Source organism: Photinus pyralis, unplaced genomic scaffold, assembly GCF_008802855.1.
Source record: "Photinus pyralis isolate 1611_PpyrPB1 unplaced genomic scaffold, Ppyr1.3 Ppyr1.4_LG10, whole genome shotgun sequence".
Taxonomy (NCBI): domain Eukaryota; kingdom Metazoa; phylum Arthropoda; class Insecta; order Coleoptera; family Lampyridae; genus Photinus; species Photinus pyralis.
Window position 1 is genome coordinate 20,123,336 of NW_022170250.1, and position 12,556 is coordinate 20,135,891.

At 38.6% G+C, this 12,556-nt stretch overlaps 2 protein-coding genes across 6 annotated transcripts in view; one reads left to right on the forward strand and one right to left on the reverse strand.

Annotated features, from left to right (window-relative positions):
- Positions 1 to 12,556, forward strand: part of LOC116161281 (synaptotagmin-7) — a 650,310-nt gene that overhangs the window by 446,467 nt on the left and 191,287 nt on the right. The window lies entirely within an intron of this gene.
- LOC116161270 (calpain-A-like) overlaps positions 1 to 12,556 on the reverse strand; it is a 48,596-nt gene that overhangs the window by 18,632 nt on the left and 17,408 nt on the right. The window contains exon 1 of one of the 4 annotated variants that reach the window (XM_031474574.1): positions 7,628 to 9,129. The exons of 2 other annotated variants lie outside the window; for them this stretch is intronic. In XM_031474574.1, coding sequence (XP_031330434.1) covers positions 7,628 to 9,043 — 1,416 coding nt within the window. In that variant the 5' untranslated portion in view covers positions 9,044 to 9,129. Of the gene's footprint in view, positions 1 to 7,627; positions 9,130 to 12,556 lie in introns of those variants that run through there. One more of the 4 variants, XM_031474575.1, reaches the window with a different exon arrangement.

Here is a 12,556-nt window from a genome sequence, read left to right on the forward strand (position 1 = left end):
TACAATTCTGTTTTAATCAACCCTATTATGTATTTTTGAAAAAAAATGTGAGCAAAAGAGGTTAGATCCGATCGAGGATGCGATAACAAATTGAACCGACAACGTATACTTATTTTCTGTAATTTCTGTATGTCTTTTAAATAAGAAAATGGCCATTCTGAAATTAACAATTTTTTTATTTTCCCCCGTATCTCATAGGCGAGCTCTATTTTCAAATTTTGATTTTATCATTGTATGTGTGACACAAAAACGGAACACCCTGTATATTTTTATATAAATAAATTCGCATATTAAATTATCTTTTAAAAATATTACTAAACAATTCAATGAAAAGATACGGGAGAAATAAAAAATTGTCCTTGTCCATTTTAAAGAAACCTTAGATTTTCTTAGTTAAAAGAGACACACAAGCATGTTTATTACAAACGTTTCGTTATAATGGTGTTGAATAATCAACCGCCGAAATAAGTATACGAGATTTTGTAAACCCTGTATATGTGAATCTAAAAAAAAGAGTATACTAAATGTAACTTCCACACCAAAGATGATATTAAAAAAAATTCGAATTGAAAAGATTGAAACAAATTACTTCTGGATTTTTGGAATTTTTTTAAATCTTTTCGTGGTCGTTCTTTTTTGAATTTTTTAAAGAAAATTTGTTTGTTCGATTTAAAAAAATGAAGTTAGGTCCAATAATTTTTTACCCAATCCCGTATACTTATTTTGAAAGCAGGAGATTATTCAACAATGATTTTAAGGAAACTTTTGTAATAGGTAAACATTTTTCTGTATCTCTTGCAAGGTTGATTCTAAGGTTGACAATTTTTTTCCCTCGTACCTATCTGTTAGGCGAGCTAATATTTTCAAATTTTGATTTTAATTTCTTAAGTTTGACATACAGAAAAAGCGCATGACGCCGACTTAAAATGACTGTTGAATAAACTGTTGTTTCAAAATAGATATACAGGGTCAGGTGAAAAAGTCATTGGAACACCATGCATATTTCTATAGAACAGAATATTAAGTTTTATTTTATATAACTGAAAAGAATTAAAAAAATTTCTCAAAACGACAAAAAAAATTTCAAAAAAATTGTTCACTCTTGAACTTTTTTAAATTTTTTTAATCACTTGCATCTTTTTATAATGTCATCCTTAGTGTGTTACATTTTTAAAAAGAGAATTTAATATGCTCTATTTTTAGATTACAATATACAGGGTGCATTTACAAAAATGGAGTTAGGTCCGACAACTTTTTTACTTGACCTCGTATATTATTTTGAAAGCGGCAGGTTATTAAACAATCATTAAAAAAAAACGTTATACGTTATATGACCTTTCGGTAAGTACTGATCAATTCATGGAAATTGAGCTACAAGTTAGTTTTAATTCTTTTTCCGATAAATTGAACTTGTCCTTTTCTTGTAGTAATTTTAAGGTACTAATACAGTTCTTGGTGGTGTTGGTCATTTGTGGCAATATGTCAAAGATGTGACGTGTTATGAGATACGACCTCGAATACGAAGATTTATCGGGTAGGATTTAATTAATCGATAATTGATTTATTTGGGAAATTCAGGGTGATTCGCGTAGTCTGTTCATTTTTTTTGGCAGTTTCTCTCAAAATTTGAAAATGCAAGGGTTGCTTCGAAAACATAACAAGTACCTCATCTTTTGCAGCTTCTCACATAAAGTATCGTTCTCTAGATTATAAACCTGATAATTAATTATTTAAATAAAGAACGTCCAAATTTCCGCTCTATTAAGATAAATTGCGGTTAAAGATAATTTTCGACTACAATGAAGCAATCCACAAACTATCTAACACATTGGTCCATCTTCATTATTGTTTAATAAATCCAATGCCATTAACCTACAAAAATTTTCAAAAAAAAGAACAAAATCCTGGTGCGAAAAACGTCCCACACCGTGTTATCAAAATAGCGACACTGTCTACTATTATTTAATCGCATACTATCACAAAAGTTTTTTTTCGCTTAATTATTTGTCGCAACGCTTCATTAAAGACCGACAGAACCAGATGTAATTAAAAGGTCAAAGATAAAGTTGAAAGAATTTCAGTTTAAACCCGGCGATAGGCGCAGTGAGCGGAAAAGCGACGATTAAAATGTCGCGATCCCGTTTATTATGCTAAAATGTTACCGCGACAGGTGCATCTCATTTTAGGAGTAAATGAATTCAAATTGCATTGACCGTCTCCAAAAAGCGATTCGAAACCTGCGATAAGCCTAGAGATTTCCCCAAACGATGGCGCTAAGCATCTTACCTTAAATATTGATGATAATGATTGACTTACAACCATAGTGGAATTGGGGGACGTAAATAATGAAGACGAAAACCGATCAAAAATCACTACAAGGCACTAACGTAGCACGTGAGCGATGGCTAACATAACCTTTGAGAAGCTAGAAGCAGTCTGTGTGCTGTGTATAACCGAGAAAAACTTGGAATCTGCTCCAGCCCTTTCCGGCGCCATTTCGCTATCGATTATGTCTGTTTACTCGTTTGTAATAACTTATACAATTCGCCCCCCAGAAGTTGCGGAAATTAGGATTTAGTGCTAGAGATGAAACGCGGGCGTAATAAATGAGGCATGCGACTCTTTTAATCGCCGAAAGCATTTTGTAGGATAGTCTCAATGCTCGGATAATAGTTTGTTCCTCTTTCCATCTCTCGTAAAATGTTTCAGGACTTACGACTATCAATGGGGGGTAGACATTCGCATCAAGCAGCGCAGTCCGAAATCATCCACATTCGCGCGGGCGGGAGGGGGTGGGGTACAAAGTGGAAGGGGAGCCACCGTCGCATTTTCTGAAGGTAAAAAACGACCTGCTAAAATAGAAGCTGTTATGCCTTGGTGTGTCTGTGTAACTGCCCCAGGTCGGCTTTCGAAATTCTCTGAGGCAAAATTAGGGTAGAATACAAAAAGGAAGGGAATACGATTTTTAATCGAAGCAAGTGTTGAGTTGAGAGTACTTGATATGATACTCTATAAAATAATAACGGAAAGGGATAAAAAATATTGGAGAGAAAAAGGTTGAAGAAAAAACGAAAGTGGAAAAAAGAAGAAATAGGAATAAAAAGACTTAAAGCAAAGAAAAGACAAACAATGAAGAAAAGGTAGAGATAACGGGAACTAAAAATGGAGGGTGCAAAGGTCGCCAAAGAGAAGTCGAAAAAGAATAGAAATAGGAAATAACATCGCAGGTCGCGGAAAGAGAAGACTCGCGGTAACGGAGGAAGAATAAATGGGCACAGAAAAAGGAGCCCATCACGACCAGGTTTTCCCCCCTTGACAGAACCATAAGCGTGATAGCATACTGGCGAAGATTTGTCGCGAAATGTAAGAAGACAGCGTGCCCAAAATAATGGGGTTCTAGGAACATGAGAACTAAAACAACTAACAATATTAAGCACATTGTTGGCAAGGTTGACGTACTGCATACATAATTGACATAGGTTAAGGAAGTAAATCTGTGATATAAATCGCATGTAAACGCTTGCAATAAGTATTATGAGTTTTCTGGTCCTGGAATGTTTTGATTCTCTCGAATGTTTATCCATTTACATATTTCCCTCCTTCAATTTCTTCCATTCTTTAGTTTTAAATTAGGGATAAGTATGCAGATTTGTCAGATGTTTCGAATTCATGAAATTTTTAATTTTCTATATATTCTTTACGTTGAAAAAACAAGGGATAAAAACCGTAATGTAAGTAGTGAATCCGCCGTACTCGCACGATTGGCTGAAGCGTATTTTTTGAGGGAACTTAATGGTTCCTCTCAAGTTCATCTCAAATTCCCCTTTAAATACGGTTTTGAGTTTGTAAATACGTTTGAAAGCTTGAGGCGCTAATGAGTCGTGGGATATTGCGTGGTTGTTTGGATCACAGGTATTGTTTTGTTTATTTTGTAGTCGTCGAGATTACTGCGTCGCCTAAGATGAGGAAATTACTCTATGCTAAGGCAATGGATGGGTGTATAAAATAAATTTTATTGGTGGAAAAAGGTATGCGTCTCGGAATTGATGTCACTCAAAGAAGGAAAGTAGGGGAAAGTGCTAACGCTACATATCCTTACAGCATATTATGGTTTTTTAAAGGCTCTTAACCACCTCCAGAGGTTCTTAAAGATTTATAAATCAAGTTTTAAAATCATTTACAAGAGATGCGATCCTTAAACAACAAGTGCCTAACGCTGGGGATTTTCTTTCTTCTTTCTTCAGGTTTTTAAAGAGCCATTAAGGACCTAGAAAGCTTTTACGCTCAGCATTGAAAGTGTAGATAGAATCTAAAGGTCCAAACTTCTGAGAAACTCTGAGAGACCTTTGGAAAATTTCCCCGCCTTAAAGAACTTTGGTCCATGGGGGCCCTTGAGGATTTTTAAAGGCTGAAAACAACTTTTCGAAAACTAATACCCTTGGGGCCTTCTAAAGGCTGTTGTAAACTGCGCTTCAGACTCTTAAAGGCTCTCAAAGACACTTAGATGCTCCTTCAGTTCGTAAATGGTCTAAGGGCTATTTAATACTTTGGGGACACTCAGTTTGGCTTTTAAAAGAATCTAAAACACTTTAGGGGGTGGGGTACTGTAGGATTGGGGAGACCTCTAAGGGATCTTAAGCACTCTTAAAGCTTTTGTAAGACTGTAATGGACTTTTGGAGGCTTGTGGAATCTTATCTTAAAGGCTTTCGAAGACCCCTAACAGATCTTCCTTACGATCGACAGTACCTAAAAACAAGACCCTTAAAGACGCTCATAGAGATTTCAAAATTCGTTGAAGACCCTTAAAGAGACTAAAGCTCCCAGCGAAATTTAACGAGGAGTTTGAAGAGAACAGTTAAAGGGCTCTAAAACCTTCGGAAACCATTTGCGATCCTTAAAGGCTCTTAAAGAGTTGTTGAAGCCCATAAAAAATTTTAAACGTTTTAATGGTAATCTCTTAAAGACTAAGGCTAAACTCTCTCTTTAAGGGCCGTTAAGGACTTTCAAAGACTTTTAATGAATCAAATCAATTTAAAGGGTATTTAAACCTTGAGGCCCATGGAGCCTCATTGGGACTCATCATTGGAGGTCAACACAACTCTTTTTAAGGACTCCTAAAACTTTTAGATGACTTTGACTCTTAAGGGTCTCAAATATTCATAATACCTAAAACGGGATCTTTAAAGACTCTCAGAGATCCCAAAATGCACTCAGACTGGGCAATTTCGGACAAAATAGAATCTAAGTTATGGAATAGCTACTTTTGGAGACATTTGGGGTTCTTAGATGGTTTTGGAATCATTTTGCAATCCTTAACTACTCTTAAACGATTTTAGAGGACCATACACGTTTGCAAAGACTTTTAAGGACTCAGGAAAGACCAAAGACAATAAAGTCTACACAGCCCTTGGAGCTTTCTTGAGACCCTTTAAGACACTTGGTGGCCAATGGAGGATTTAAAGACTCTAAAGCTATTGTAGATTCTTGGAGGCGTTTGAAAGTTCTTAGAAGCTGCTGACAACTCAGACAGGGTCTAAAAGATCTCAAAGATTAAAAGGCGGGGACTAAAATCAAATTAAAGGCTTTTAAAGTGCCTATAAGACACATCTCCATGAGACTATTGAAAACCTCTAGAGATCTATCGAAATGTTTTTAAGGGCCCTAGAAGCTTTTATAAGATTTATCCAGGCTCTTGATGACCCTCAAAGACTCCAAAAGCACTTAGCTAAGTCTGTTAAGGATTTTTTAACATCTCAAACGACGCATTTAAAGAGAAGATAGGATCAAAAGTACTGTAAGAGGTTCCGGAAGACCATGGGAGACCTGTGAGACTTTCTGAAGTTTCTGGAAACCGTTGGAGATTCTCAAGAATTCTAAAAACTTTTAAAACCATTTAACTTATAGAGCCTCTAAAAGGCTAGGCTTTTTTAAAGATTCTTAAAAGGTTAGGTTCTATAAAACCGTGCGACCTTTTTGAGACTCTCTCTTTGAAGGTAATTAAAACTCTTAAAGATTTTAAAGGACTCTAAAAGCTTTTAGTAATCCGTAGTGGAGTTTTGGGGGCCTTTGAAAGTTAGGAGAAGCTGCTGGAGGCGCTTAAGATTCTTACATGCATTTAGAGTCGCTTAAAGGTCTCGGAGATTAATATCTAAAGACGAGGCTCTTTAAAAGATCTTTAAAGATCTTAAAATGCGCTCAGACTGTTGGCCTTTGAAGAGTACATAGAATCTAAAGAGCTCTAAAATGTGGTGGTCTTGGAACATTTTGTGCGAAAATTTACATTATATACCTCTTCATAGCGAACGTGAACAAAATTATGTCTGGCGATAACAATTGATAACAGGAAACGTATTGAGGAAAGCAAGTGCGGTTGCCACGACCTCTTCGGACCTAATAGTTGCGTTCATTCCGTTTGAACTAAAAATCCCAAAGTGCGGGTTTTCTATTGGCTGTGGATTTTTCTAGCGGGCGAGATTCAAATAGCGAGAAAAGTAGGAATCATAAAAAAATCAAAATATTTATTTATGCATCAAGTCCTGCCGGAAAAAGGCCAAAAGGCTGGCGTGCTGCTGGAATTCGGTTACTTCCTTCCCATGCGTTCCTTCATTAGACTTACTCAATCCTGTAAACTGATCTCCCTATGCTATTTGCGCCCAAGGTTAATAGAGAAGGTAGGTTGCCTCGTAACTTTCAACCAATAAACGTTCAGTATTAAAATACGCGAATGACGTCACCCAGAATCCCATTTTGTGCACATCATAAAAATTAATTATTAACAGGTTCCGGAAGACCATGGGAGACCTTTGAGACTTTCGGAAGTTTCTGAAAACCGTTGGAGATTCTTAAGAATTCTAAAAACTTTTAAAACCATTTAAGTTATACAGCCTCTTAAAGGCCAGGCTTTTTTCAAAGATTCTTAAAGAGTTATCCCATATTCCCATGGAATTTCCCCTAACATTCATTGTTTCTCTTAAATTTACCGTTACATTTTCATCAAGAGAAAAATGAAACATTCATTCTTAATGTATTTTTGAATTTCCCATTAAGCTCCCCTCAACATTTCAAAGTCATTTCAAACTTATCTCAAATTCTCATCATATTTCCCTGAAGCTATTTCTCGATAACCCGCTTTCACCGACCTCAAGGTACCTTGAACTTCCTTTAAGCTTATTGGGCCTGTTCCAGACAACATAGCAGGTCTCGTAGCAGGTAGATGGGTATTTAGAAAATTTAAAAAATCGTGAGTACTAGTGGTTGGTTAATTTTTAATTGCAGATCTTTGAACCAAATGCCAAAAGGAGGCCCTAGTTCCTGCTTATTGCAAATTGCTACACAAGGGAGGGTCGCCCCTCCCCCCAATCAAGGATATAGGCAATGAGAAAGTGACCTCTACCCATCAATCCCTTAGTATTAAGTGGAAAGGTTGCCCTCATGGATGCAAAGAACGCTAGCTGATCATGGAACTGAACTACAGCAGTGTCGCAGTACTTTTGAGGATGAACTGACTATATAAGTCGTTTTTTGAAAGACCTATGCCTATGTTATTCTTTTTGAGTGCCGAAAAACGACTTTTCAGCGACTTCGTCTTACAAAATGAAAGACAATCGAATATTAAAAAGCACTTACGTTGAAGTACGAACAGACATTTTTCGCAGACTGGGGAACCCCATGTTCAACGTCGGTTTTTCCCGATCCTGCCTCGGCCAGTTTACGTCTGATCATCTCAATTCGCTTCACCAGATCACTAGGCTGCACGAATCGGGACACGATGTCCGACGACTGCGCCTTCGGCTTCGCAATAGAAATCGACCTACCGCCCGTGGTCGAGGACGAAGGACGAACGACGCGTTTTTCGCATATCTCGTTCACGAACGGCTCCTCGCTCGTCTTCGGCTCGTCCCGGAGCATGTGCATGTGCAGTCGGGCGAACTCGTTCGCCTCCTCGGATCGTTTTACGTCGCCGCCGGTGATGATGGAGAATTTCTGCTCGACGGTAGAGATTTTTGAGTAACCGACGCAGTACGACTGGAACGGTACGGGTATTTTCGTCATCTTGGGCGTAGTGGGGCGGGTGCGAAAGGTGGACGACCTGGGCGACATAAGGTCGTCCACGTCCGTCGACGTGCTAGTATCCTTACAGCTCATCTCCTCGCAGGACACGGGGCGGGAGGTAGGTGATTGTTTTGCAACTTTCAACGGAGTAAAGGTGTGCTTTCCGTGGACCGGAGATAAAGGTCTCAAATGAATCGGAAGCTCATTTCTTCTTTTGAAGGGCAGAGACGCCGGCTGAGATTTGACTTGTTTCACTTCCGTAGCCCCATTCTTCCTCTTGGCGGCCACCTCCTTGTCCCGCTTGTACAGGCAAACTGCTTCCGGTTTCCTCTCAAGCTTTCTACCTCGTTTTTTCGGAGCTTCCATTTTGCTAGAGCTCTCATCCGTCTCCGCCGACTTGCTAAGTTTCACAATCTTCGAGCTGCTCTCTTTCATTGGAAGAGAGTCCGTTTTATTAGATCCCACCGGCTCTAAATTCGGAAGTGAGTCGCATTTGACGCAATTTTCATCCTCAACCTCAGAAGGATCGCACTCGTTGCATGCGGTCTCACGCAACGATTTCAGCGCGGTAAAAGACATCGAAGATTTCGCCTGCGTTTCCAGCTTGCCCACGCCATCTCCGTCTCCTTGTTTCGAAAGGTTGTATGCGGTGCACGAAATTTTCGCGCACACCCGAGGCGGCTCTACTAAATCGACGCTTACGGGTTCCACCTTCTCCGGAATCGGCGCCTTGGGTTTCTCTTCTTTAGGAACCGACACCAGGGTCTCAAAATGACTAGGCCTTTTCGCAGATTTGGGCGGTTGAAGCTCTAGACATTCGGTACTGTACCAGCAGTTTTCCATTTTGGGTTCCGGCACTTTCAGGCGAACGTTTCTCGTGCCAGACGAATCGGTTTCCTCATCTACCATACTGCTGACAATCTCCATAAAGGCGTCTTCTCCGGGTTCCGGGACGGACATTGCGTTTTGGATTTGCGAGACGAACCACATTGCAAATTTAGCTCATTTAATTTGGCTTCGAATTTTCGACTAAAAAAATTTGGCAGTTGTCACTATGACGGTTCATACCGTCAAGCGGATGACTCGATTTGTGTCATAAATATCGTTTGCATGTGTGAGGGAACGCATCATTTGTAAAGGATCCCCATTTGGATCAAGGAACCGATTTAGTGAAAGTCTGTTTCACTATACCGAGGCGCAAATAGCATAGGGAGATCAGTTTAGAGGATTGAGTACGTCTAATGAAGGAACTCCTGGGAAGGAAGTAACCGAATTTCAGCAGCACGCCAACCTTTTGGCCTTTTTCCGGCAGGACTTGATGCATACGTAAATATTTTGATTTTTTTGATTCCCACTTTTCTCGCTATTTGAATCTCGTCCGCTAGAAAAAGCCACAGCCAATAGAAAACCCGCATTTCGGGATTTTTAGTTCAAACGGAATGAACGCAGCTTTTAGGTCCGAAGAGGTCGTGGCAATCGTACTTGCTTTCCCCAATACGTTTCTTGTTATCGATTGTTATCGCCAGACATAATTTTGTTCACGTTCGCTATGAAGAGGTATATAATGTAAATTTTCGCACAAAATTTTCCAAGACCACCACATTTTAGAGCTCTTTAGATTCTATGTACTCTTCAAAGGCAAACAGTCTGAGCGCATTTTAAGATCTTTAAAGATCTTTTAAAGAGCCTCGTCTTTAGATATTATTAATCTCCGAGACCTTTAAGCGATTCTAAATGCATGTAAGAATCTTTAAGCGCCTCCAGCAGCTTCTCCTAACTTTCAAAGGCCCCCAAAACTCCACTGCGGATTACTAAAGGCTTTTAGAGTCCTTTAAAATGTTTAAGAGTTTTAATTACCTTCAAAGAGAGAGTCTCAAGAAGGTCACACGGTTTTATAGAACCTAACTTTTTAAGAATCTTTAAAAAAGCCTAGCCTTTTAGAGGCTCTATAACTTATTAAATGGTTTTAAGAGTTTTTAGAATTCTTAAGAATCTCAAACGGTTTCCAGAAACTTTCGAAAGTCTCAAACTCTCTTGCGGCACTTTTGATCCTATCTTCTCTTTAAATGCGTCCTTTGACATCTTAAAAAAAGACCCTTAAGAGACTTACCTAAGTGCATTTGGAGTCTTTGAGGGTCATTAAGAGACTGGACAAATCTTATAAAAGCTTTTAGGGCCCTTAAAAACCACTAAACATTTAGATAGATCTCTAGAGGTTTTCAATAGTCTCATGAGAATGGGTCTTATAGGACGATTTAAAAGCTTTTAATTTAATTTGGAGTCCCCGCCTTTAGGTATGTACTAATCTTTGAGATCTTTTAGACCCTTTATGAGTTGCCAGCAGCTTCTGAGAACTTTCAAAGGCCTCCAAGGGTCTACTACAGCTTTAGAGTCTCTAAATCCTCCATTGGCCACCAAGTATCATAAAGAGTCTCAAGAAGGCTCCAGGAGCTGTGTAGACTTTATCGTTTTTGGTCTTTCCTGAGTCCTTAAAAGCCTTTGCAATCGTGTATGGTCCTCTAAAATCCTTTAAGAGTCGTTAAGGATTACAAAATGATTCCAAAAGCATCTAAGAACCCCAAAGGTATCCCAATTAGATTCTATTTTCTCTCTGAAACTACCCAGTCTGAGTGCATTTTGGGATCTCTGAGAGCCTTTAAAGATCCTGTTTTAGGTATTATCAATATTTCAGACCCTTAAGAATGCAGTCGTTAGAGTCTTCTGCCTTCATCCTCTAAAAGCTTTAGGAGTCCTTAAAGAGTAGTGTTGTCCTCCAAAGATCTTCAAGAGTCCCAACGAGGCTCCATTGGTCTTCGAGGTTTTAATACCCTTTAAATTGATTTGATTCATTAAAAGTCTTTTGAGAGAGTTGCGCTTAGTCCTAGCATTTAAGAGATTTTCTTTAAAACGATTAACGGGTTTTATGGGTTTCAACAATTTTTTAAGAGCCTTTAAAGATCGCAAATGGTTTCCGAAGCTTTTAGAGCCCTTTAACTGTTCTCTTCAAACTCCACGTTAAATTTCGAAACTGGGAGTTTTAGTCTCTTTAAGGGTCGAATTTTAAAAGCTCTGTGAGCGTCTTTAAGGGTCTTGCTTTTAGGTACTGTCGGTCGTAGATCTGTTAGGAGTCTTCGAAAGCCTTTAAGATAAGAGTCCACAAACCTCCAAAAGTCTATTACAGTCTTACAAAAGCTTTTAGAGTCCTTAAGATCCCTTACAGGTCTCTCACAATCCTACAGTGCCCCCTAAAGTGTTTTAGATTCTTTTAAAAGCCAAGCTGAGAGCTGAGACCTTAGACCATTTACGAACTGTACGGTCATCTAGGGGTCTTTGGGAGCCTTTAAGAGTTTCAAGTGCTGTCCTTAACAGTCTTTAGAAGACTCCAAGGGTATGAGTTTTCTAAAAGTAGTTTTCAGCCTTGAAAAATCCTCAAGAGCTCTCATGGGCCAATATCCTTTAAGCCGCAGAAAGCTTCCAAAAGTCTTTCAGAGCTTCTCGGGAGTTTGAAACCTTTAGATTCTATCGACTCTTTCAATTCTGAGCGTAAAAACTTTCTAGGTCCTCAAAGGCTCTTTAAAAACCTGAAGACTCCCTTTAAAATCCCAAGCGTTAGGCAATTGTTGTTTAAGGATCGCATCTCTTGTAAAGGATTTTAAAACTTTTTTATTTTTAGAACCTCTACAGGTGGTTAAGAGCCTTTAAAAAACCATAATATGCTTTAAGGGTATGTAGCCTTAGCCTTTAAAAGGTTTTATGAATCCATTAATACTTATTAAGAGCATTATGTGTCTCATTAAGAACTTTAAAAGCTTCACGGACTTTCAGAAGCTTTCAGATCGCTTGGAATTTCCTTCGTTCTTTAAAAACCAAGCCATTACAGGCTTTTATAAGTCTTTCCAGGGTTCTCTAAGAGCATCAAACACCTTCACAAACATAAGAACCTTTAAGGTTACACGATTTTAGTTGTTTGTGAGTTCAAAACATTCACTATTGTTCGTATTTCTAAGCCGTAAATTATGCTTTGTAAACCAGAGTCACCAAACCTTAATACACATTTAAAACTTTACGCGTTTGTTCGTATTTACCGTAATAGTTTCCAATTCGCACGTTATCCTTTGCAAACGAGAGCCACTAAAAACTTTAATTCGCAATTTTATGGTGCACATAAACTTCGCTACCGTGAACGCACGAAACAGTACACACTCTCGATTATTAGTTATCAAACCGATGTATAAAAATCACCTCGAGATAAATTACAGGTGATCCTGTTAACTGCGCTAACGGCTCGGCGCGAGTTAAAATAAGACGAAATAAAACCCCCTTCCGATGTCTTGTAGAGTAATAATATGGGGTTGTTAAACTGTATGATTGTGTAAGAGTTAATATTCAGGATATCCGCCGATATGTAATGAAATTGACTATTACAATTCATTCGCAAGGATTGCTAATCAGCAGAGTGTAAAACTTGCATCGAACCGATCGGGTTGGATTGTTAGAAATAAA